This window comes from Chelonia mydas, chromosome 7, assembly GCF_015237465.2.
Source record: "Chelonia mydas isolate rCheMyd1 chromosome 7, rCheMyd1.pri.v2, whole genome shotgun sequence".
Lineage (NCBI taxonomy): Eukaryota > Metazoa > Chordata > Testudines > Cheloniidae > Chelonia > Chelonia mydas.
The window spans coordinates 40,253,263-40,280,934 of NC_057853.1; the positions used below are offsets into that span (position 1 = coordinate 40,253,263).

The window sequence follows — 27,672 nt, forward strand, 5'->3', positions numbered from 1 at the left end:
AGCTCCACAAACTTTTTCTTCATATCTGGTATAATGAGAAGATTCCAAAAGACTTCAGAAACGCTAACATTGTTAAAATCTTTAAGAAAGGAGATAAGTCGGAGTGTGGAAACTATCAAGGCATTGCCTTTCCATCTACAGCAGGGAAAATTCTTGCCTGTATCCTCTTAAACCGATTACTTCCCCTTGCTAAGGAAACATTGCCAGAATCTCAGTGCAGTTTTAGATCGTCCCGCGGGACAACTGACATCATCTTCATTGCCCACCAAATCCAGGAAAAATCTTGGTGAAGCCCTGTAGAAGGTGCTGGCCAGATTTGGCTGTCCTCCAAAATTTATCAAGGTCCTAAGGCTTCTCCATGATCAGATGACTGCCACAGTTCTCTGTAATGCCCTTGAGATGGAACCTTTCATCATCAAAACTGGGGTTAAGCGAGGATGCATTGTTGCCCCAACACTGTTTTCCATCTATTTAGCAGTCATTTTGGTCCTCGTTAAAGATCATCTCCCCAATGCAGTTGACATTCAATATAGAATGGATGGGCGACTCTTTAATCTTCGACGTCGCCGCTCAAAGTCTTCAGGGTGTCCATTACTGACTTTCAGTATGCTGATGATTGTGTCATCCTCACACACACTGAGAATGACCTTCAGTCCATACTGGATTTTCTTGCACAAGCTTACTAAAGGCGAGGACTCTCACTCAAGAGTTTGGAAAGGTATCACCAACAATGCCTCCAGAAGATCCTTCACGTCAAGTGGCAAGATCACCGCACTAACACCAGCATTCTCGCTGAAGCCAATGTCACCAGCATTGAAGCAATGATCCTCATGCACCAACTTCGCTGGGCTGGACATTGTGTGCAGATGCCAGACTCTCACCTCCCAAAACAAGTCCTTTACTCTCAGCTCACCCATGGTCAGAGATCCCGTGGTGGTCAGAGGAAACGCTACAAAGACACGCTGAAAGCATATTTTAAGAAAACTGATTTGGACATCACAAGCTGGGAAGTGCAAGCCACCATCCTATCCCAATGGCTCAATATCCTCCAGTGGCCCGCTTCGAGGAGAAGCGCCTTGCTCTCAAAGCTGAAAAGAGAGAGAGGAGGAAGGAAAAAGAAATAACTTTCTCTCAACAGGCCACTGGCCAGCCACAAAATGTCTGTACCTACTGCGGGCAGATCTGTGGTTCCAGGATCAGACTCCTGAGTCATCTCAGGACCCATATGTAAATCCATGGTAGAGATCATCCTCGAATCAAGAGATCACCAATCAATTAATCACACCATGGGTAACTGTTAGAAATGCTGTTTGATCAGTCTCCAGCATCTTGTGTCTTGGGAACAGCTGGAAGAGAAGTGTCACTGAAATAGGTAGAAAAATTAAGAAATCCTTCGTGTACTTAACTGAAGGACTATGGACAGTGAGACAGTGCATTACCATTATTAATATACTGGCATCTCGTCCTGTCGAGCATAGGAGTCATATTTTCCTCCCACGGTCAGGTCAGAGCACCTCAAGAGGATTAGCTGTGGTTCATTCTTAAAGTCAAAGCAGAAATTAGTAATCTGCAATTCATTTTACCCATTTAATTTGACACTAAATATGTTTACTTTTACATGCAAGAGAAAACATTACGAGAGAACAGAAAAATTCTATAAAAACAACCCATGAGAAATTTAAGACCTGAAGGATAGGGGGAGTTCACATCAACTAAAAAACTACATCATCATTCATAATGAGCCTCAGACATAAATTTAACACTGAACTAAATTTAGCTATATAATTCCACTTGTGAGTTTAACACCTGAAGGCCATTATGATGTTGTCCACAGTGTTAGCTGAATTTGGGAATCGTCAGCCATGCAGGATCTCTCTCCTTAGAGACACAAAGCAGGTGAAGTAATATCTTTTTTCTCTCCTTTGGAAATCTAGTAACTACCCTTGGCATTCCACCAGAGGGCTGATGAGCCATCCTAGTGATTTTCCAGGGAAGTCAAAAGAAGCTGCCAAACGCCAGAGCCACAAAGAAAAAACTGAAAAAGCACTAGATTCCCAGCATCTGAATTCAACCTAACAAAAGGGTTTCGGCTACAGCTATCTAGAGTTTGAATTGTTTGTCCTCTTGGAAACATCAAGAGAATTTTTTTCTGGGCTAGATACCCTTGCTTGTTAAAGAGACAACAGAAAATCTTCAAGGCCATTCTGCAGACCTACAAAGTTTGAATGGTTTCAGAGTAGCAGCCGTGTTAGTCTGCATCCGCAAAAAAACCAGGAGTACTTATGCTCTAATAAATTTGTTAGTCTCTAAGATGCCACAAGTACTCCTGTTTTGTTAAGTTTGAATGGAGTAGATCAGGTATGAGACTTCAGGGCCAGACTAGCAATGACCACTTCTTCTCTTAATGTCCACTTTATATTTTTCTTTTGAAAACTCTATTCAAGTCAACAAAGAGCAGGCAGATCATTAAATCTCTTGCCTAACACATTTTCACATTGTACCTGGAAATAAGCTCCAAGAGAAATAATAGGTGAGATGCTTAAACTGACCCATTTTCCATACTTCTGATTCAGTAGTGTAAAAGAAAACCTCTTGAGAAATGTAGGAAACATGTTCCTTGGGGGGGTTGGGGAGGAGAGAGGGAAAAATCATATCTCACTGTACAATTATAATAACCAGAGCATTTTAAAGAGATAATTTCTAATGGCATCAACAGCATGCTAAAACTACTTACCAGACAGTCTCCATGAACTCAGGATATAGAGTTTTATAGTCCTTGTCAAAGTCAATCCATCGTCCTAGTCTGGTAACGCTAATCTGTTAAAATATGAACATACAGCTTGAAAGGCAGCTTAAAACAAAGATCATGGTACATCTCCCACATTTATCTCTTTGTAATAGCTTGTTGAAAAAGCAGCATGTTCTACCCCTATCAGTGAACCAAGCCCACAAAACAGTCAAGCCTGACAATGGTTCAGGGTAGAGCATTTTATCTAGCATGGAGTATGCCAAGAAAAGGTCATGGATACAGGCCTTTCCTTAAATCCAAAGCCATGCAATACAGAAGCATCTACTCACTGCAACTAAACTTAGAGATTGAGAGTGTATTGTAGCTGGTGAGGCAGATCTTTGCTCAGCATACAACCAAATGGTTCACCAGAAACTTGGCTTTGGCTGCACTAGTTATGTTTTTCATCATAACCACGTATTTGCTATGGCGATAGTCAAAATGGGGAGAAGAACAGAGCTTCACAGTTCTCTCCATTTCTACAGGGTTACTTAGTCTGAGAGCTCTGAACATTTATCTAAATCAGAGCTGGAAAAGCCATTGTGTAAACACTGTACAAAATTATTTCAGGACCAGCTGCCTTCTCTAGCAATGTGGCTTCCTAGTATAGAGAGGCCAGAGCCACAAGGACTCTGACAAGTCTTTGCTTCACATCTACTCACACAGAGCACATAAGTCAATTAATGAGTAAGTTATATGAACATTATGCTTCACTTTGATAAGCGATACCCTTTCGTTGGGTGGGTAACTATGCGATGTGCCATCTTTGCAACATGACCAAAAACAGGATAGACTTTTCCTGACATTGATATATGTTGGTACAGTAAGAGTCAAACTACATTTATTCCTGGAATCAAGTAAATGCACATCTACAAAGATTCACCATCACAAGCAAGCTACATGCACAAAAAATGCTGACAAGTTTTGTGGGTACAAACTGACCAAAATTTGTGATGTACGCCCAATGTTCTTGGTCAATGTTTTATTGAAGTTAAAATCTTAGTCCTTTTCAGATTTAACTTTTATTCACATTGAAACAGTGGATCTCAATTTGAGATTTTGCTCTCTCTGAATTCCCTTTGATGTCACCACACAGTGACATCCGGACATTGCGATTTAACAGTGCGTCATCAAGACAATGCCATGCAATTTCACAACCCCTTGTCTCAATTCTTTGACTTGTTCTGAAATGCAGATGCCAGGACCCACCGCCTGGGGAGTAGGGACTCTGGCAGCTTAAGTACTTTATCTCAGTACTGTGACATACAGAAGGCAGTGTTGGGACTGCTGCGGTCATCAGTCAACACTGTTAGCTCTGCTCTATTTTTCCTCAGGTGCAGCAAAAGTAGTTCCACCATGTCCTACTGAATTCCATAAGAATTGCACACAATTTTAGACACATAGGCAGAGTTAATACTGACATTCTACTTACCCTCCATTCTGTAGAGTATCTCATCACAATCCCCCTGCACTGATTGTTATATTCTGCAATACCCATTTTAGCCACATCCTCTGGCCCTTTGATTCCTAGTGTTTTGTCAATTTCATACTCCTGGAGAGGAGGAGGGGAGGGGGGAAAAAGTCAATATATATTGCAGTGCGAAACCTTCAGGATTTTCCAGTTCATTAAATTTTTGTCCCGGCCCTATGGCTATACAAATACATCCAAAGGCCCAGATTCAAATCTGAATGTGCAAGTTTGTCATGCAAAAAAGCACGTACATTTGAGCTCCTACTTTGCATGTACAGGGTTTTCTCCTCCCACAACCATTACCTGCACTCACATACACAATAACACCAGTAATGGATGAGTCTATCCTTCAGAAATAAGGGCTGTCATAAACAAAGTAAATCAATAAACAGTCATCCTTTGCATGGTAACTACTAACAATAGGCTTGCATAGCTACTTGTACTTTGCACAGCAAAATTTAAAGTTTATTGAATCATTTGCTTTGGAACATTCCAAATTTCTAAATGACATGCTAGTCCACTAAAGTTATTACCAGGCATTACTCATTCAGTTTCCCAGGATCAAATTTGGGATGCAGGGGCCAAACAAAAAATACATACCATGTAAAGGTACTCCATGTACAAAGGAGATGATAGAACCCAAAGGGGTGGTGTGACAGGTTGGATCACAGAAACCCCCTTGGGGCTGCCAACTGATGTGCCAAGACTACTTCTGCCCCTGCTTTCGCTGCCAGCTGTGGACTTCAGTACCCTGTCTTGTTGAGCCAGACACATTAGCCTGCTGCAAACATCGACCCAGGTCTGAACCATGTCCCCCAAAGCTGCAGACTTAACTGAAAACAGCTTAGAAAGTGCTCCTGTCTCTAGCTCCCAGACACTCAGTTCCCAATGGGGTCCAAACCCCAAATAAATCCATTTTACCCTGTATAAAGCTTATACAGGGTAAACTCATAAATTGTTCGCCCTCTATAACACTGAGAGAGAAAGATGCACAGCTGTTCCCCCCCCCCCCCAGCCCCTGGTATTAATACAGCTGTGCATATCTCTCTCTCAGTGTTATAGAGGGTGAACAATTTATGAGTTTATCCATAGAAGTTTATACATAAGCTTAAAGCTTATATGGGGTAAAATGGATTTATTTGGGGTTTGGACCCCATTGGGAGTTGGGCATCTGAGTGTTTAAAGACAGGAACGTCTCTTAAGCTGCTTTCAGTTAAGCTTGCAGTTTGTGGGACATGGTTCAGACCTGGGTCTGTGTTTGTGGCTGGCAAGCATGTCTGGCACAGGCAGGGTTCCGGAGTCCGAAAGCAGGGGCAGTAGTAGTCTTGGCACATCAGTTGGCAGCCCCAAGGGGGTTTCTGTGATTCAACCCGTCCAAGGTGGCATGGAGGACCATGTGGGGAGGACGGTAGGGCCCAGGCCAGCCCCTACGGGGGCAGGGAGGGAGTGCCATCCAACCCCTCACCACCCCCACCTCTGCTCCGGTCCCAGCCCCAGCCACATCCCTGGCTCCCAGCGCCGCGTGCACCTGCCCCCATGTCCAGCCTCAGCCATGGCTCTGCTCCTGGCCCTGGGATGAGGCTGCGGAAAAGGCTGGGAGTGGAGCCGCACCTGGCTGCAGGCTTGGTTGCTGGCCCCCCACCGCAACCCAGCTGCAGCTCTGCTCCCACCCCTGCTCCTGGCTGTGGCCTAGCTCCCAGCCCCAGGCCCTCCCCCAGCTGCAACCCCCTTATCCCTATCCACATTTCCCCACGCCCCAGCCATGGCCCAGCTCCCAGGCCCAGCTCCAGAGAGGCGGAGGTGGGGAAGGGCTGCAAGACCCTCAAAAGTTTGGGGACCGCTGTTTTAGAGGAATTCGGGGGAGGGGGGGTGAGTAACAGAGGAGGGCAGGGAAGAGGAAGTAACAAATTATTCAGATGCACAGGTAACCATATGCAAAGATCAAGGTATCAAAAATATCTGCAGGATCACTTATTGCACGTACCACGGGTAAACCATGACAATCCCATCCAAATCTTCTGTCTACATAAAAGCCACTCTGGTGAGCAAATCTGGTTACTACATCTTTAATGGTTCCTGCAAGAATGTGGCCATAGTGGGGAAGCCCAGTTGCAAATGGAGGGCCATCATAAAAAGTAAATCTGTGAAACGATAGGCAAAGTAAGTATTAGTTCAAAATCAGCCCTCACAAAACAGGAATACCATTCTTCTGTGCTTGTGCTGCTCCTACTTATATGGCTCCGCAAGTTATATAGTAGAACCTCATAGTTATGAACACCTTGGGAATGGAGGTTGTTTGCAACTCTGAAATGTTTGTAACTGAACAAAACATTATGGTTGCTCTTTCAAAAGTTTACAACTGAACATTGACTTAATACAGTTTTGAAACTTTTCTATACAGAAGAAAAATGCTGCTTTCTCTGAAATGTAAATTACTAAAAACAAATTAACAGTACTGTATTTTTTTTTCTCTGCTGCTGCCTGATTGTGTACTTCCGGTTCCAAATGAGGTATGTGGTTGACTGGTCAGTTCATATCTCTGAGGTTCTACAATACCAGCACTGGAGCTAAAACTGATGTGAAGTGTGTGTGTGTCTGTGTGTGTGTGTCTGTGTACACACATACACACCCCTTCTTCAGGAGGAAAAAAAGAAAAGGTAATAACATGGAAAGTGGTGCTGGCTTAGATAGAGTTCTAAAGGAGGCAGCAGCTGTAGTATGAGTGGACAAGCAGAAGGGAGAAGAGCTACAGGTAAATAAGCACTTTATTTTCATGCATACCAGTTGTATCTTTTATGCTGCTTTTTACCTTGGTCTGTTTTTTGACTGTTTCAGGCATTCCTGAAAACAATCAAGTGTGTTCCAGAGATTCAGTATCTTCTCTTCCTCCTGAGGAAAATTTATGTTTTCTGCAACTTGCTGAACCATTCTTTCCCCTATAAGGATCAAACAATATCATGTAGAAAATGAGTTTTGATTTTCAAGACAGAACAAGCAAGGATAAATAGCTTCTCAATACAGTACACTATGCCATTAGAAAAGAATCTCATATTATATTCCACCATATCACAGTAAGATTCTTGATCACAGCTTAGCAGCTTGTTTCAAAATTGTCACTAAGGTAGCAGTCTGTTCTAAATATACTATGAAGTATTTTCATATTTCATGGTGATACAATAGTATGAGGAAGTGGTTCTCCGTTTACTCTTGATTATGTTCATTGTTGGTTTTCCACTGGGTTTCCTTGGCTACTTAAAACTAAATGCCCTTTCAAATTTTCTTCCAGATTTGAAGGAGCACTTCCATGCAAAACTTAAGAAATTGTGCTTTCCCCCCTCTAGTCAGGTTGTGGTTCTCCCAGGTATTAAAAAGCAGCTCAAATTTAACACTTTAAATGTAGAAATCTGAGCTGGATCCCAAATCAGCATTTAAACTAACATGGCAATGTAAAAGGAAGTACAATAGATGTGTAGTGAAGGATGAGGATGGAAGGATCTGGACAAGGAGACAGGGAATTAGATCAGTGATAAGAAAGAAGAAAAGTGGAGAGCAACAATTTCTATCTGACTTTGCAACCAGAGCTGTTCAGTAACATTTTCCTGCCCTTGTTTATTACTTTTCTCCTGTTGCTCCCCATTATTTGGTGGTAAAACCTCCACTATGCACCTTGGGAGTTGGTGAATGGCTCTGACAAGTTCTAATCAACCTGTTCGCCTAATTTTCAGAAGCAAAGTTCTCTGCTCTCAGTAAAAAATCAAGCCAAAGTTTTCAGCCAACAGCCCATTCTTGCTTATTCCTGGCAATTCCCTGAAGAGCTAAAAAACAGCCCAGTGTAAAAGTCAGAGCCCAGAGCTGTACTCTAATTCTGGCTGAGTCAATGACTCACTACAAGGACAATTATTTCTCATTCACAAACAAGATTTCTCCAGCACATGGAGATGCAATAGTGCTAGAAGATTTGACAATTAGAAATACATGAGTATGTGACTGTGAGACACTCAGATTTGAACACAGATTTCACAAAGCATCTACATAAATTTGTAGTGAGTGCTGGGGTGGAACCCGTGCTGATGGAACATACTGGTACCAATGACACAGTGATATTCAGGAGAAATCCTGTCTGCTTAAGTGGCTGTGGAGATAGGTGAAAAAGGGAAGAAGCTTTAATCTGTCTCTATTCCAATATCTGCTGCTACTGCTCTGGGTTTCCCAAACCACAGCAAAAATGAAACAGTCAGAGTTTTCAGTTTCACTGCTGCCCACAGGTTTGTGAATCACAGAACTGAAAAGACAGAGCTTTGTTAATTGTATTCAGTCTTGTCAAGTACACTGAGAAGCATCAGAAGCACTACTCAGGAAGACAGCATCAATTCATGATCAAAAGGTTTGTTTGTTTGTGTTTTTTTACACACCGCCATAAAATCCAGAAGCTTCATTTTTTTAAAACGTGAAAGTTTAAATGCTGCAGAAAATGACAGCTTAGCCTGTCCACCCTGTGACATTATTGACATGAACTGTGACCGTAAAGATCATTGTTGCAATCAGGGTCCTATGGTTGCCCCAGGTCTTGTACAGAGGAGGTCAAGTGAGGTGTCTATGGAAAGGTTATAATTTGCTGGTTATGATTATGTTGTCTATATGTGTGTATCATTTTTGTATTTGAAGTTATGAATATTGGCTACGTACTTGTATCTCAATGTGTTTGATTCTAAGTAGCCTCAGTGAAGCATTTGGTCAGCTTCTTGAGAAAGGACTATTCTCAGTAAGTGCCCAATCAAGAAACACTTAACTGACAATGGACTTTAGGAGATGCCAATCCACATCTGTGCTTTCCTGGGAACGTTCAAACTAACATGTAAACAATGGCGTCAGCCTGCAAAAAGCTGAATTATTCATGGACATGTGACTTGCCCAGGTGGCTACAAACTCCACCTTGTTGCTGTGACTTTGCACAGGAGAACAAAGGGGTTTCTGCCCTCAAAAAAGAATACAAAAGGCCCTGGAAACCCCTCCATTTTGTCTTCAGCTGGCTCAAGAGATGGCCTCTCCACCCCAAAGAAATGCCTGAAAGACACTGGAACAAACGACAGTAACTTCGGGATTGTGAGCGATTGCTGGACCCAGGCCACAGACTACAACGTTGGTCTGAAAAGGACTGGTCCCAGACTAGGAAGGAGTCTAGCCTTTGAAAGAAGCTTATTGGAACATCTCTGGGGCTGAGATTTCATCTGTAATCAGTTTCTTAATATATTAGGCCTAGACTTGCGAGCTTTGTTTCATTCTGCAAACAGCTGTGCATATCGCTCTATCAGGGTTATAGAGGGCGGACAATTTATGAGTTTATCCTGTATAAGCTTTATACAGAGTAAAACAAATTTATTTGAGGTTTGGATCTCATTGGGAACTGAGTGTCTGGGTGCTAGAGACAGGAGCACTTTCTAAGCTGTTTTCAGTTAAGTCTGCAGCTTTGGGGGACGTGGTTCAGACTTGGGCCGGTGTTTGCAGCAGGCTAGTGTGTCTGGCTCAACAAGACAGGGTACTGAAGTCCTCAGCTGGCAGGGAAAATGGGCTCAGAGGTACTCTCAGCACATCAAGTGGCAGTCCCAAGGGGGTCTCTGTGATCGAACCCGTCACACACCCATCATTCTCAAAACACATCCAAGAACCGCTCACCTAAATGAGGTGGTAGGTGAATTTTTCAATCCCTGATTTGTACTACATTCATAACAGTAAGGATGGCTCGTTTTCCTCAATTTTCCTCATATTTCCTCAGAAATACCTGGCCCTTTTAGGAGGAGATATGCCACATATCTTTCACAAGTTTGGGCCAGACTGTGTCTGACCCCTGTGCAAATGTTGGAGGGAAGCAAAGCACCCAATGGCACATAAAGGGAGTCCTTGTGCTCAGAGTGCAAAGATTCCACAGAACTGGAGATGATGAAAGTGTTTTTCTGTGCAAAGGACATATGAAGGAGGCAGGTCCACTCCCTCAACAAGGTCAGCCAGTAGAGCCAGTTGACAACTGACAGACAGATCCACAGAACCTTGGCGCAGTAGCTGTGCACTCCAGGAAGTACCTCCTTAGAGAAAAATGTCTCCTGGGACAGCACGACTCTGTGCCATCTCCAGTACATGGCTTAATGCCACAATTTAGCCCTGGTTATTGCTATAGCACAAAGTCATCTTCTGGTACATAGCTCATCAAGGAAACCACTAGCTGATGATTATAAGGAGTCTTGAACAAGACAACGCTTTTGTGTATTCTAACAAGGCGAGCAATAACCCTACACCAGCATTTCTCAAATGTGGCCACTGTGGCTGCATTCGGCCACCAGGGGCTTTTCTTGCAGCCACAGCCTCTTGGGTGGTGATTTGGGGAAGTGAGGAGCAAAGCAGCAGCCTCTCCTCTGGGGCTGCCAGAAGGGGTTGGGCCTTGCCCCCCTTTGAAAACAACCGGAGGAGCAGACAGCTGGTGTGAGTTGCCCATCTTCCCAGGGCGGTGGGGCTCAGACTTCTGGCTTCAGCCCTGGTGTGGTGGGCAGCAGGCTCAGGCTGCGTGCTCTTGCCACGGGCTCTGACCGCGAGGCTTTGGGCTCAGGGCTTTGACGACTCAGCGGTGGCCTCCATCCCTTGGCCACAGGACTCTATCCCTAGGCTCACCACCCCTCTCATCTCCACTGCTGCCTCCCTACCAGCTCCCCATCCAAGGTTTAATTTGTTCCCCAGCTTGCCAGGGCTGAGTAAGTCTGCTACGAAAAATGGTATTTGTATATTTGTTAATATCACTTTTTACTGCCTCCCAGCTAGCTAACAAGTCTGCTGCTGTGAAAAAATGATATTAACAAACATACAAATATCACTTTTCACAGTTGCTAGCAAGTCTAAAAAAATGCAGCCAAAAAAAAGGGAGAGAAACAATAAGAAAAGACAAGAACATGCAGAGCACCTTATTTGTGTTTCTATTCTGTTTAGGTCCAGTAAAGAATAGAGACAACTGTACATTATTTTTATTATTGAGTCTGAAAAAAACCCCTACATAAATTACTATGATTTGAACATATACATGTGCAAATTTGTTTTTTCTAAAGTAAATTAAGTATTTTATGAAAAATTGTCTGAGCAGCTACCAGCAAGAGTTGGTGGCCGCGCTCTGAGGGCACCAAAAAAATTGTGGAGAGAACCAGGGCCGTCCCTAGCTATTCTGGGGCCCTACGCAGCTCCCCTCCCCCCCCCAGGCCTCTGGGGGGCGGGGGGAGGAACCGCCCCCCAGCTCTCACCGGCGGTGCAGCTGGGGCCAGGTCGCTGTACTTCCCTGAGGACTGCAGCAGGGCTGGGCCTGCACTCACCGGCGGTGGGGAGTAGGGGCGGGGCTGGGGCAGAGCAGGAGCAGGAAGCGGTGGAGTGGGGCGGGGGCTTTGCGGAAGGGGTGGAGTGGGGGCGGGGCTGGGGCGAAGCAGGGGCGGAGGCCATGTGGTAGAGGTGGGGCAGGGGCTGGAGCAGCACGCAGCTGCACAGGGCACTGAGAAATTTGGTGCCCCAAATTTCCTGGTGTCCTACACTGCTGCGTACTTTGCGTATGGGTAGGGACAGCCCTGGTGAGAACCCTTGGCCTAGATGTTAAGACTTAATTAATACAAATAACAATACTTCACACTTCTGCAGGGTTAGGGTTTCCACCCTAGGATGTTGGAGTGCTTTACAAACATTAATTAGCTCCATGTCACTATTGGAGGAAGGGATCATCTATGTTTTGTTCACAGCCCCAAGGTCACACAGCCATTTAGTGGCTGAAGTGAAAATAAAACCAATATTTCCCAAATGCAAAGCCTTCTGCCTTAACCACTACACACACTCTATCAAACACAATGGTTTCCTCTGATTGGCAGCAAATACAAACATACTAAACCATAAGTTTACTCAGTATCTACCATGGTGATCTTCTTTGAATGAAGTCATCAATTCCCCATGACTCACTATAGTAAATATTTTAAAAGTTCTTTTCTGTTCAGAAGATACTAATAAAATGTAACTGTAACCGGGCTATGGAGGCTGCTATGATATCACAGACTCCATGCATAAACCACAGTATTACTTTTGGCCCATTTCTACTAACTGGAGCACTGTACCAACACAACAGTTTCCAGTAACCACAGGGCACACATTCACATGCATAGCAAAGACTTTCTATTTTTAACAGCACAAAGGAATTTTACCTGAATTGATGGAAGTCTAATGTTTCAGAACTGCGTCGAAAAACCATTTAATGGGCAAGATCAGGGATGTAGTAACTCCTCATTACAAGTCAGTTTTCTCAATCTGCAGGACAGAATTTAGAAAAACTTGACTTTTAATACTACAAAACTATGCTTAGTTACCTGAAGCTGTGGCATAAACAATACTAACAGACGTTAAGCCAATAAAAACTGCTACCACAAAAATTATATCAAGCTGCTACATTAGTAGATAAACTACAACTGGACACAAGACTAGAGCACAGAATTTACTATGTTAAATCTAGTACTTTGATACAGCGGGGGATAAAGGACAAATTAGTGCCTTAAAGACAGACCATTCATAATACAAAAACAACAATGCAATATTCTGACTCTACTACTTCTGGTCTTTGTGTCATGACCCAGAAGCAGGTTGCAGTACCCATCCTGACTGGGTTGCACTGTTCATAGCCTCCAAGATACTGCACCCACATCACCATGGGAGCTCAAGGTATAAGAATTAAACACCGAATCACAGAAATGTAAGGCTGGAAGGAACCTCAGGAGGTCATCAAATTAGCACCCTGATCTGAGACAGAACAAATAAAATTAGACCACCCCGACAAGCATTTGTCCAACATGTTCTTACAAATCTCCAGTGACTGGGGATTCCACCACAACCCTTGGAAACTTATTCTACAAAATAGCTACCTTTATAGTTTTTCCTAATGTCTAAATCTAAAACTACCTTTCTGAAGATTAAGCTAATTATTTCCTGTCCTGTCTTTAGTAGACGTGAAAGACAACTGGATTACTGTACTCCACTTTGTAACAGCTCTTAAGAAATTTGAAGACTTATCAGGTCACCCCTCTGTCTTCTTTTCTCAAAACTAAACATGCCCACCTTTTTTTTTTTAAAAAACCTTTCCTTAAAAAGGTCACTTTTTCTAAAACTTTTAATCATTTTTGTCACTTTCCTCTGGACTCGCTCCAATTTGTCCACAGTATTTCTGAATTGTGACACCCAGAATTAGACACAGTACTCCAGCTGAGTCCTCTCCAGTGCCGACCAGGACAATTACCTCTCATGTCTTACAACACTCAAGTTAATATACACAATAATGAGATTAGCCTTTTTCACAACTGCATCACATTGTTGACTCATATTCAATTTGTGATACACTATATCCTCCAGATCATTTTCAGCTATTCCCCATTCCCCTTTCATTTTTTCTTTCTAATCACAATACTTGGCATGTCTTGATTGAATTTCCTCTTGTGGATTTCAGACCACTTCTCTGATTTGTCAAGGTTGTTTTGAATTCTAATCCAGTCCTTCAAAGTACTTGCAACGCCTCCCAGTTTGGTCTCATCCCCAAATTTTAGAAGCACACTCTCCACTCCATTATTCAAATAATTAATGAAAATATTGAATAGTACTATACCCAGGACATAGTCCTCCAAGACCCCACTAGGCAACACCCTCCCACAATTTGACAGCAAACCATTGATGACTACTCTGAGTACGGTCTTCCATCCAGTTATGCAACCACCTTACAGTAATTTCATCCAGAACACATTTTTCCCTCGTTTGCTTATGAGAATCGTCATGTAGGACTGTGTAAAAAGCCTTACTAAAATCATGTAGCAGTCTGTTGAAAAAACATCATTCCCGTGACACAAGAGGGAGATACAAGCTGATGGAAACTATTTGAACCCCAAACACTGATACACTGTACCTCAAAAGGACAGCCTGTACCCACATATTCACCATTATATGATTATGATTGGGGCTGTCAATTAATCACAGTTAACTCACATGATTAACTCAATAAAAAGTAACTGCAATTAAAAAATTAATCGGAATTAATCGCATTGTTAAACAATAGAATACCAATTGAAATGTATTACATATTTTTGGATGTTTTTCTACATTTTCAAAAATATTGATTTCTATCACAACACAGAATACAAAGTGTACAGTGCTCACTTTATATCATTTTTATTACAAATATCTGCACTGTAAAAATGATAAACAAAAGAAATAGTATTTTTCAATTCACCTCATACAAGTACTGTAGTGCAATCTCTTTATCATGAAAATGTAACTTAGAAATGTAGATTTTTTTTGTTGTTGTTACATAACTGCCCTCAAAAACAAAACAATGTAAAACTTTAGCGCCTACAAGTCCACTCAGTCCTACTTCTTGTTCAGTCAATCCCAAAGACAAACAAGTTTGTTTACATTTACAGGAGATATTGTAAATAAGAAGGCAGCAGTGTCACCTGTAAATGAGAACAGGCGTTCGCATGGCACTTTTGTAGCCGGCGTTGCGAAGTATTTACGTGCCAGATATGCTAATCATTCTTATATCCCTTATGCTTCGGCCACCTTTCCAGAGGACATGCTTCCATGCTCATGATGCTTGTTAAAAAAATAATGTGTTCATTAAATTTGTGACTGAACTCCTTGGGGGAGAACTGTATTTCTCCCATTCTGTTTTACCCGCATTCTGCCATGTATTTCATGTTATAGCAGTTTCCTTTGATGACCCAGCACATGTTCGTTTTAAGAACACTTTCACAGCAGATTTGACAAAACGCAAAGAAGGTACCAGTGTGAGATTTCTAAGGATAGCTACAGCACTCGACCCAAGGTTTGAGAATCTGAAGTGCCTTCCAAAGAGGGACAAGGTGTGGAGCATGCTTTTAAAAGTCTTAAAAGAGCAACACTATGATGTGGAAACTATAGAACCCAAACCACCAAAAAAGAAAATCAACCTTCTCCTGGTGGCATCTGACTCAGATGATGAAAACGAACATGTGTCGGTCCGCTCTGCTTTGGATCATTATTGAGCAGAACCCATCATCAGCATGGACACGCGTCTTCTGGAATTGTGGCTGAAGCATGAAGGGACATATGAATCTTTAGCACATCTGGCACATAAATATCTTGCATTGCTGGCTACAACAGTGCCATGCAAATGCCTGTTCTCACTTTCAGGTGACACTGTAAACAAAATGTGGGAAGCATTGTCTCCTGCAAATTGTAACCAAACTTGTTTGTCTGAGTGATTGGCTGAAGTAGGACCGAGTGAACTTGTAGGTTCTAAAGTTTTACACTGTTTTATTTTTGAATGCAGTTATTTTTTGTACATAATTCTACATTTGCAAGTTCAACTTTTGTTATAAAGAGATTGCACTACAGTACTTGTATTAGGTGAATTGAAATATACTATTTCTTTTGTTTTTTATAGTGCAAATATTAGTAATCAAAAGAATAAAGTGAGCACTGTAAACTTTGTATTCTGTGTTGTAATTGAAATTAATATATTTGAAAATGTAAAAAAATCTAAAAATATTTAAATAAATGGTATTCTATTATTGTTTAACAGTGTGATTAATAGCAATTAATTTTTTAATCACGTGTGACAGCCCTAATTATGATATGTTTTGTGTAAAGTATGCCTTGTGAGGTATTATTCGAGAAGTCATGATCTGTTTAACATTACTATCCTCTGAAGTTATGAGGTTTTGCTACATGCTTGTTACTGCAATATGCTGAGAGTCCAGGAGATATCCACAGCTAGCCTTTTAGTGGCAACAAAGGAGCAACTAACAACCCCAACACAGATTTACATCAGGACTAGCTTGCTATGTGTTGATGGCCCATTAAGGACAATCTACTCTCCCAGTGGGCCCCTCCCAAAGACCCCTGAGAGAAGACAATAGGGACTGCCTAGCCCCCGTGACCAGCAAGGATCTTTCCAGCCCCTCAAAGAGAGTTTAAAATGAAGGGGCAATGCCATCACCACTTGACTGCTCTCCTCTCCCACCTACTCTGAAGGCAACAAGAACTTTGGGAAGAAAAAGAACTGGGGAGATTGGTCCCAGGCTGAAAAGGGAATTCAGCCTGTTTACTAAGAACTGTAAGCAGCCTGCAACATCCAGTAGGGTGAGAAAAACTGCTTGATTCAAATCTTGCTTAGTCTGATAAAGTTTAGGACTTAGACTGTAATTTTAATCTTTTATTTCTTATATAACCAACCCCGACCTCTATGCCTATCACTTATAAATCACTTAAAATCTATCTTTCTGTAGTTAATAAACTTATTTTGATGTTTAACTGTAAACAGTGAGTTTGTCCTAAGTGCTTGGGGGATCTGCTCAGATTACAAAGGCTGGGCAATGTCCACTATCCTTTGATGACAAGGCAAACTAATTAATGAGCTTGCATTGTTCAAGAGAAGGTCTTGAGCAGTGTGAGATGGTACATTTCTGAGGAGCGAGGCTGGGTCGGCATGGGGGGAGGGGGAGCAAGTTTGCTGGTCTCTCCTTGTTTACAGTTCATGAGTGGCTTAGAGAGCATTCATGCAATTTGGCTGGTGTGTCTCCGCATGTTGTTGGCTGAGTGATCACAGCACCTGGAGGGGTTTGCTGCTTGTCACTAGCATAGCATTTTAAGAGACAGCCCAGCCCAGATTGGAGAGTTAAGGGGGCACAGCAGTCCCACAGGTCCAGGTTGTACCCCAGGGGTCTGTAACAAGGGCCTTAACCAGAAGTGATGATAAAAGCTGTATTGATTTTGACTGTACATTTACTGGTTAAAACAGTTTTTTAACCCCTTTTTTAACCCCTTATACAAACACCTCCTGAAGATTGACATTTGAGTAAATTATTAATAATTCCTTTTTAAAAAAAATATCCAAGACTGGATACCCAGCATATCCCATTTTCTGTCTCTTTTAGGCTGAAAGCTCTTTGAAGCACAGTGCTGAACACATTCTTTGAGTTAAGCAAGTGAAATATACCACAACTCCACACTGAAAATCCACCACTGCTAGAACAGAGGGCAAGAGCCAGGTGGACAACCTGTGAACAGCACAATTTAACATGTGGATGTGGAGAGGGAATTTGTCCAATAGCAAAGGATATCATAGGATCTTTGATTGCCGCACAGCAAACTTGCTTTTAAAGGTCTTACACTAAAGGGTCAGGTGGAGAACAGAACAATATAACACAATGTATCTGTTTCATGAAGATGAAGGACTCAGTGAGCCACACCAGGCTCTGAACATGCAGTTCCAACATGTATTTCAAATCTTATGCTTAGACCATAAAACCCACCTCTTCTGGCTGAGTTATTCTGTTCCATTCTAAATAGCATTGTACACAACTCATCACATAGCTGCTAATTCAAGACTAAACTTGTAGAAAGTTTTCTATGCATGATTTTCTTCCCTCACTGCAACTTTCCAAATAGCCACCCAGAAACGCTGTGTAATACTCCAACATATTCAGGATGCACCTGTATTAGGAAAAATTGGAAAACAATCCTCCCTCAAAACAGCTTGGCTGGTGGTAGCAATGGTGGAGACCGTAGTATAGGTTGTGGGTCTTTTCACCCTACTTAGAGCAGAGGTAGATCATCTGGTGGTAGATATGCCACCTTGTCTAAGGCTAGTAACAATGCAACTCCCAGTGAAACTGCAGAAGTGATAAATTAGTGATCCCAATTTTCTACAGCGTGTTTTAGCCCTACAATTAGAGATTTAAACTTATAATGATTAAATTGAGTTTCTGAATCCCAATCTGGGAAAATGATTGAAACACAAGCAGAGATTTATGTCAGAAATCAGAAAGGGAAGCAGAACAAAAAGGACTTGATTTCATCCCGGTAAGACATCACAAAAGATGCAATGCTGTCTAAAACAACAACAGCCACATTTCTTCCAGAAATTATTTCTAAATGCCTCAGAATACATAGGACCAATTAAAGAAATACTATGATAAAGGCCAAACTGTTAAAGAAATGTACAAAGTTTACATCTACCTACCTAAAAATCCCTGCATAGTTACTTCAATTTATCTCTTCATCCTACAACTACTGTTGCAAATTTTTCATTCTTTATATTAGCTTGATCAAACAACCAAAACCAAGAGAGATCCTTCACTGAAGGGACTGACAGCTCTGCAGTGACTGCAAGTCACTCCATCTAACAGATAAAAAAAACCAATGGCCAAGATTTGTTTAATGCTGTAGTTCTTATGATACCGCTATTACATGGTAAAAGAGCCTCCATCACCTGACAATAGCCTCATGTCATCTCACCAACAAAAAAAAGTAACAACAATCCTAACTATACATATAAAATTATAGGGTCTAAATTAGCTCTTATCATTCAAGAAAGATCTTGGAGTCATTGTGGATAGGTCTCTGAAAACACCTACTCAATGTGCAGTGGTGGTCAAAAAAGGGAACAGAATGTTCGGAATCATAAGAAAGGGATGGATAAGAAGACAGAAAATATCATATTGCCTCTATATAAATCCTTGGTATGCCCACATCTTGAATATTGTGTGCAGACGTGGTCGCCCCATCTCAAAAAAGATATACTGAAATTTGAAAAGGTTCAGAAAAGGGCAAAACAAAAATGATTAGGGGTATGGAGCATCTGTCATATGAGGAGAGATTAATAAGACTGGGACTGTTCCGCTTGGAAAAGAGACAACTAATGGGGGATATGATGGAGGTCTATAAAATCATGACTGGTGTTGAGAAAGTAAATAAGGAAGTGTTATTTACTCCTTCTCATAACACAAGAACTAAATGTCACCAAACAAAATTAATAGGCAGCAGGTTTAAAACAGACAAAAGCATGTATTTTTTCACACAACGCACAGTCAACCTGTGGAACTCCTTGTCAGAGGATCTTCTGAAGGCCAAGACTATAACAGGGTTCAAAAAAGAACCAGATAAATTCATGGAGGATAGGTCCATCAATGGCTATTAGCCTGGATGGCCAGGGATGGCGTCCCTAACCTCTCTTTGCCAGAAGCTGGGAATGGGCGACAAAGGATGGACCACTTGATGATTACCTGTTCTGTTCATTCCCTCTGGGGCACCTGGCATTGGCCACTGTTGGAAGACAGGATACTGGGCTAGAGGGACCTTTGGTCTAACCCAGTATGGCCATTTGTAAAGATGCTTATTCCAGCTCAAAGGGGGCATCTGGGTAACTTTTCCCCAGGGGAAAGGAGTCAAATCTATTACAGTTAATAGTCAAATTACATACAGTCAAATGTCAGCCTTTCTTAAGAATATATTTCCCTTAACATGCCAGTACAAGTAGAATGCTTACAATGTACTGTACTTTGCAAGAAATGTTAGTTTCTTTATCTAGCATCCTTTGGTTAATTTCTTGACTTGTTGCTTACTTGGTGATAAGGAAACAGGTAACTACATTCTACAGATCTTTAAAAATACCAGCGAGTCAAGAATCAATATCAAATCCATGGAAGTTTAATGGAACATGAGGCATGTTATGATCTCATATTTCTAAAACTAAAAAGGAATTGACAGTTTAAAATTCCCATATATTAAACAGATATCTTTACCATCGGTGCATTGTTTGCCACTTGAACACTGCAGTTTTAGGAAACTCAAAAAGAAACTGATCATAAAAAACATGAAACTGGCTTCATTGATTTTCAATTTCCAAGCTGAGAGAAACATGTAAAGCAAGTAGCAATTACAATAAGGACAAAATTGGACTTTTAAAATATTAGTTTTAATAACTTAAAAGTTATTAACAATGCATGTTTCCTTACAATGCAATATTTGTACTACTGTATTCATTATTAGCAGTTTCCCTTTACTCTCGGGGTTAAAGGTTAAGAACATAACTGCCATACTGGTCCGTATCCAGTCTTCTGACAGTAACCAATGCCAGCTGTTTCAAAGGGGAATGAACAGAAAAGGGCAATCAAGTGAGCCAACCCCTGTCATTCAGTCCCAGCACATGCCAGTAAGAGGTTTAGGAACACCCTGGGTGTGGACTTGTATTCTGGACATTTTGGCTAATAGCCATTAATGGACCTATCCTCCATGAAAGTCTCTAATTCTTTTTTAAACCCAGTTATAGTTCTGGACTTCACCTCACCCCCTGGCAACAAGTTCCACAAGTTGACTGTGTGAAGTACTTCCCCTTGTTTTAAACCCACTGCCTATTAATTTCATTGGATGACCCCGGGTTCTTGGGTTATGTTAAAGAGTAAATAACATTTCCTTATTCACTTTCTCCACACCATTCACGATTTTTTAGACTTCTATCATACTCCCCCTTAGGCATCTCTTTTCCAAGCTGAATAGTTCCAGTCTTTTTGGTCTCTTCTCATACAGAAGCTGTTCTATACCCTTAATCATTTGTGTTGCCTTTTTTGTATCTTTTCCATTTCTAATATATCTTGTTTGAGATGGGGTGACAAGAACTGCATGCAGTATTCAAGGTGATGGATGGGTGTACCATGGATTTATATAATAGCATTATGATATTTTCTGCCTTATTATCTATCCTTTTCCTAATGGCTCCTAACATTTTGTAAGCTTTTTTTGATTGCTGCTGCACATTAAGCATATGTTTTCAGAAAACTGTCCAGGATAACTCCATGATTTCTCTGTTGAGTGGTAACAGTTAATTTAAACCCCACCATTTAGCATATATACTTGGGATTATGTTTTCCAATGTGCATTACTTTGCATTTATCAACACTGAATTTCAGCTGCCATTTTGTTGCCCTGTCACCCAGGTTTGTGAGAGTCTTCCGTAACTCTTCACAGTCTGCTTTGTACTTAACCATCTACCCCTCAAGAATTGGACACAGACACACCCCTGTCCAGTCTTCCTTCCGTTACTGCCACAAACCAAGAACCCCTAAGAGCCAGGCACTCACAGTCTCCCCTCCAAGGTCCTGCCTGGGGCCCGGGCAACCCATTAACCCCATCAAGAGCTGGCACATGCCCCCTCCCACGCGCGCACCCCTCCCTCCAGTCACTACTAAGGCCCAGCGCTCCCCTCACCTCCCAGGCACAACCCCCTCATGCTTAGTCCCCACCCCAACAGCTGGTACCACGGGGTGGGGGGGGGTCACTGCACCAAATCCCTGCGAGTGGATAGTCAGCTGAGCCCCCCTGCACAGCACCGCTCCGCTCCACCCCACCTCCGGGTAATCCATCCATCCATCCATCCACCCGCCAGCCCACACTCACCAGTCGCCTCGCCCTCCACGGCCCCAGCCACCGGCCGGCTAGAAATGATGCAACCAAAAGAAAGCATGACAGGAAGCAAAGGAACACGCCTGCCTGCTGTATCCAATCACCGCGCTCCATACACAGGCCGCACCAAGGCAGCCTCTGATTGGTCAAGCGGGTCTCTTGGTAACTGTAAATCATGGGGGATGTGATGGCAGGAAGACTGAAGAGGTAGGGCGAGGGGAAGGAAGGAAGGAGTGCAGAAGTGACGTGACTTGTGTTGGACCCACGCCTGGGTTTTGCAGGGGCGTTTCCTGGGAGGCCTCACGCGTGACAGGGGGAAATAGGCTGGTGCTCGGTGCTGCACCCGAGTCTGTGGCGTGTTGACAGCCCCAGCCCTTACACGCTGCGTGTGGGCTCGGCGCGGCGGCGCTGAGCTAGAGCATTTGCACGCTGGGGCTCTCTGCACCTGCAAACCGCGCGCTCCGCAGCTTCAGACACGGAATCCATTTTAGACGACAGGTCTAATTCAATTGAGGGCTCTGCTCTGCAGGGGGGATAGCCCCCGCCCCCGCACACATACCGTGTGGACCCCCGAAAGCTAGGCTGGCATAAGAGGCACCCGATGTATACGATATAGTTTCAACTGGTTTAGTTCCATCCTTCTCTGCTTCCCTTCTCTCTCCCCCTTTCCCCGTCTCTCTTTGTTGTTTTGCTCGTTGCTGTTCTTTTCATCCAAATTTTGCTCTCTCCGTCCTGGTTTTTGTTTGTTTGTTTGTTTGTTTGTTTTTAAATTACTCCTACACATACACTGAATTGGCCTGCCTAGAGCACAACGAGTGTGTGCAAGAACCAGTTTCTTAGACAGGCTTGCTATTTAGCAAATGGTCATACAAGCCACAGAGACACAGAATACAATAAAATACAAGCCTTATTTGGGAAACTGGATGTTGAGTCTCTGAATGCCAATTTATAGTGGAAGTTTCCCTAACTTCCCTGCCTGCAAGCAAATCACTTGTGACTTTGGGGGTTTCTTAAGATTGCCTACAAGAGTGCCTCTTAATTTTATTTTTTCTCAGTATTGATACTAGGTGAATGGAGATCAGTACTCCTCAAAGCCACCAAATAATTGGCAAATGGGTGAAGCATGAACGGTTTTTCAATGGTGAATTGTGATGGAAGAGTGGTAGGAATAATCTAAAAATAATGAGGTCCAATAATTTTATTCACACTGGAAGTGTACTGGTTGGTGAGGTATCCTTACTGTATGGTGGGTTATTAGAATTGCCTGTTTGATTGAATTGATCTAACTTAATAGGGGTCCATGGGAGGAACAAATAGGAAAGCAACACAACGGATCTAAGTGAGCACTTACCAACACTCACTAGAAAGATAATGTGGCAAGCTGTTACTTTCAAGGATCCTGTCTCTGACAAATTGCAAAAGCTAGGACCTGGAGATCAAAAGAACAGTTAAAAAGCAGTTCTCTGGCGAGCTAGGGGGTCGCTTGTCAGAAGCTATCTAGGGAGACAAGCTGATATAGACAGACTATAGGTAGTCAGTTTCTCTAAAGAAGTTGGGCCTTCCTAGTTCCAGGAAATATTAAATCTTAGGGAAAAGTAGATATGACTATAGTCTGTTATTATTTTAAAAATGTTTTCTCATAAATGCTTTGTTCTAAAAAATTTAATACTTTGCTTTAAAGAGGCTGAAATCTGTGTGGTCACTGTATATACCTCTGTGATTGCTCTTGGAAGGAACAAAGCTACATGGTCTTTTCCAAATCACGTCTGCTGAAGTAATCACAATTTATACTAGGGAACTTCAACCCACTGCCCACTCTGACAGTGAGAAAGTCATGTAACTCCACCCAAGATAGAAGTGAGAGCCTGAGGCCTGAGAAGGTATGCTCAAATAGACCAGGAGGGGTCAGAGATGTAGTTAGGCTAGTAACTGTGAGGCAAGCAAATTGCAATTGTTAGAATTTGTAAAAAAGAACCAAGTAATGTAAGAGTAAAAGTGGTTATTATGACCTCGTGGTGATTTTGTTGTAAGATCCACAATCTTGTCCTCACAGCTCACAACAAAGCAATACAGACACTAACATTTGAAATACTACATTGGATTTCATTAGCTTTATAATATTGATGAAGCTAATTATTAAAATGTTTCATGTAATTAGAAGTAAATTGCTGCTAGCTACCTGTGCAATTAGTTCTGTGCTGTATTGGGATTACTTCAGCATTTTTCATTGTTGGTGTCAATGACTATGTAAGAAATTACTGCTCCACTACATACAATAAATAGGGCCCTACCAAATTCACAGTCCATTTTGGTCAATTTCAAGGTCATAGGGTTTTAAAAATAGTAAATTTCATGATTTCAGCTATTTAAATCTGAAATTTCATGGTATTATAATTGTAGGGGTTCTGACACAAAAAGGAGTTGGTGGGGGGATCACATAGTTACTATAGAGGGGGTTGCGGTACCGCTATCCTTACTTCCGCACTGCTGCTGGTGGTGGTACAACCACAGCAACCCTTCTTCTCTATTATTCCTGGCCATCCTTCCAAGTTCATGCCAACATACATTCCTTAACACAGCCCTATATTCCATCTCTTTATGGGCTGCTCCTTCTTGGCCTGGTGGTCTCTCTACCAGTTCCTTAGCCCATTTCTCCCAGGCTGCACCCACTCTACCCTTCCCTCCCTAAACTCTGTTCCTGACAATCTTCCCTGCCAAATCCACTTGACATGTCCCTCAGTGACTATGCTTCAGCTACTTCCAGCTCCCTTCCAGGTTAAATGATCTGGAGAAAAGGGTAAACAGTGAAGTGACAAAGTCTGCAGATGACACTAACCTGCTCAAGATAGTTAAGACCAAAGCAGACTGTGAAGAACTTCAAAAAGATCTCACAAAACTAAGTGATTGGGCAACAAAATGGCAAATGAAATTTAATGTGGATAAATGTAAAGTAATGCACACTAGAAAAAATAACCCCAACTATACATACAATATGATGGGGGCTAATTTGGCTACAACTAATCAGGAGAAAGATCTTGGAGTCATCATGGATAGTTTTCTGAAGACGTCCACGCAGTGTGCAGCGGCAGTCAAAAAAGCAAATGGGATGTTAGGAATCATTAAAAAAGGGATAGAGAATAAGACGGCGAATATCTGATTGCCCTTATATAAATCCATGGTACGCCCACATCTTGAATACTGCATACCCTCATCTCATGTGGTCCCCTCATCTCAAAAAAGATATACTGGCATTAGAAAAGGTTCAGAAAAGGGCAACTAAAATGATTAGGGGTTTGGAACGGGTCCCATATGAGGAACCATATTAAAGAGACTAGGACTTTTCAGCTTGGAAAAGAGGAGACTAAGGGGGGATATGATAGAGGTATATAAAATCATGAGTGATGTGGAGAAAGTGAATAAGGAAAAGTTATTTACTTGTTCCCATAATATAAGAACTAGGGGCCACCAAATGAAATTAATGGGCAGCAGATTTAAAACAAATAAAAGGAAGTTCTTCACTCACCACACAGTCAACCTATGGAACGCCTTGCCTGAGGAGGTTGTGAAGGCTAGGACTATAACAGAGTTTAAAAGAGAACTGGATAAATTCATGGAGGTTAAGTCCATTAATGGCTATTAGCCAGGATGGGCAAGGAATGGTGTCCCTAGCCTCTGTTTGTCAGAGGGTGGAGATGGATGGCAGGAGAGAGATCACTAGATCATTACCTGTTGGGTTCACTCCCTCTGGGGCACCTGGAATTGGACACTGTCGGTAGACAAGATACTGGGCTGGATGGACCTTTGGTCTGACTCAGTATGGCCATTCTTATGTTCTTACCACTAACTTCTCTCTCACTGTATTCCAGTTCCCACCCTACCTCAGGCTCCATCTATCTAACTAGAGTTTTTTGTTTTTAATACTGTTGAGAATTGTAATTTCTCTGTCTAAATATTCACCACTGCTCTCCACCCACCAACCAATGTTATAATATTGGCATCATCCACTGATTGTGAACTATGTGAAAATGTTGCACTAAAGAGAAAAAAAAGTGGAAAGTGCCCTTTATTTACACATTTATTACCTATAAAATAGAAACATATACTCAAAACTCATTTGCAGCAGGGCACACTGCTAATGTTTTAAAAACCACTAGGAAGCACTATATCTCCACATTAATGAGGGAGTGACTACATAATGCTTTGTTTCAGAGTACCAGCCGTGTTAGTCTGTATCCGTAAAAAGAAAAGGAGTACTTGTGGCACCTTAGAAACTAACAAATTTATTTGAGCATAAGCTTTGGTGAGCTACAGCTCGCTTCATCGGATGCATGCAGGAGAAAATACAGTGGGGAGATTTTATATACACAGAGAACATGAAACAATGGGTGTTACCATACACACTGTAATGAGAATGATCAGGTAAGGTGAGCTATTACCAGCAGGAAAGAAAAAAATCAAAACAAAACAAAACAAAAATCTTTTGTAGTGATAATCAAGGTGGGCCATTTCCAGCAGTTGACAAGAACGTGTGAGGAATGGGGGGGGAGGGGCGAGGGGGAATAAACATGGGGAAATAGTTTTACTTTGTGTAATGACACATCCACTCCCAGTCTCTATTCAAGCCTAAGTTAATTGTATCCAGTTTGCAAATTAATTCCAATTCAGCAGTCTCTCATTGGAGTCTGTACTGGACAGTCTCTACGTAAAAGAATAAATGGACACAAATCTAACATCAAGAATTATAACATTCAAAAACCAGTCGGAGAACACTTCAATCTCTTTGGTCACTCAATTACAGACCTAAAAGTGGCAAGTCTTCAACAAAAAAACTTCAAAAACAGACTCCAACGAGAGACTGCTGAATTGGAATTAATTTGCAAACTGGACACCATTAAATTAGGCTTGAATAAAGACTGGGAGTGGATGTGTCACTACACAAAGTAAAACTATTTCCCCATGCTTATTCCGTCCCCCCCCCCCCCCCCCCCCCCCCCCGCCCAAACTGCTCCTCACACGTTCTTGACAACTGCTGGAAATGGCCCACCTTGATTATCACTACAAAAGGTTTTGGGGGTTTTTTTGTTTTTTATCTCTCCTGCTGGTAATAGCTCACCTTACCTGATCACTCTCGTTACAGTGTGTATGGTAACATCCCCCTTGCTCTCCTGCTGGTAATAGCTCACCTTAAGTGATCACTCTCTTTACAGTGTGTATGGTAACACCCATTGTTTCATGTTCTCTGTGTATATAAATCTCCCCACTGTATTTTCCACTGAATGCATCTGATGAAGTGAGCTGTAGCTCACGAAAGCTTATGCTCAAATAAATTTGTTAGTCTCTAAAGTGCCATAAGTCCTCCTTTTCTTTTTGCAAATACAGACTAACACAGCTGCTACTCTGAAACCTGTCATTATGCAAGGCACTGAATTTAGCCGTATGGAGTGGAAATCTATCAACTTCATGAAAAAACTCATACAGATACAGACAGACATCATCTTCCTTTCCAAATGCAAACAGATGGACATTATACCAAAAGGACTGAAGGTAAAAAATCCATTACAATCTACTTACCACACAGACTATGCTGACAGCTTGTGCCACACGCTCTCAAAGAAACTGCGGAACCACCTGATCAACATCCTCTACAGCAAACGGAAAGATTAAGAATGAGCTCTCAAAACTGGATACTCTCATAAAAAAACAACCTTCCACACAAACTTCCTTGTGGCTGGACTTTACAAAAACTAGACAAGCCATTTACAAAACACACTTTGCTTCTCTACAAAAGAAAAAGGACACTAAAGTATCTAAACTACTACATGCCACAAGGGGCCACAACAGTGCTTCCCTTAACCCACCCAGCAATATTGTTAATCTATCCAACTATACTCTTAGCCCAGCAGAAGAATCTGTCCTATCTCGGGGCCTCTCCTTCTGTCCCTCCACCCCCACGAACATGATACAGTTCTGTGGTGACCTAGAATCCTATTTTCAACACCTCCGACTCAAGGAATATTTCCAACACACCTCTGAACAACATACGAACCCACAGAGACCTTCCTACCAACACTACAAAAAGAAGGATTCTAGGTGGACTCCTCCTCAAGGTCGAAACAACAGTCTGGACTTCTACATAGAGTGCTTC

General features: G+C 42.1%; 1 protein-coding gene and 1 non-coding gene across 4 annotated transcripts in view; both read right to left on the bottom strand.

Moving 5' to 3' along the window:
* The window catches only part of IARS1 (isoleucyl-tRNA synthetase 1), a 180,292-nt gene extending 158,633 nt beyond the window's left edge, over nucleotides 1-21,659 (bottom strand). The window contains exons 1-6 of one of the 3 annotated variants that reach the window (XM_037903463.2): nucleotides 21,522-21,659; nucleotides 12,473-12,575; nucleotides 7,069-7,195; nucleotides 6,244-6,400; nucleotides 4,221-4,340; nucleotides 2,735-2,817 (exon numbers count right to left, since the gene is read on the bottom strand). In XM_037903463.2, coding sequence (XP_037759391.1) covers nucleotides 2,735-2,817; nucleotides 4,221-4,340; nucleotides 6,244-6,400; nucleotides 7,069-7,187 — 479 coding nt within the window. In that variant the 5' untranslated portion in view covers nucleotides 7,188-7,195; nucleotides 12,473-12,575; nucleotides 21,522-21,659. The remainder of the gene's footprint in view (nucleotides 1-2,734; nucleotides 2,818-4,220; nucleotides 4,341-6,243; nucleotides 6,401-7,068; nucleotides 7,196-12,472; nucleotides 12,576-21,521) is intronic. The other 2 variants (XM_007055580.4, XM_037903462.2) reach the window with 2 other exon arrangements.
* On the bottom strand, nucleotides 12,281-12,415 carry LOC114018418. Its single transcript, XR_003563768.1, has one exon. It is a non-coding gene; the product is annotated as a small nucleolar RNA SNORA84 (small nucleolar RNA).
* Nucleotides 21,660-27,672: the final 6,013 nt, after the last annotated feature.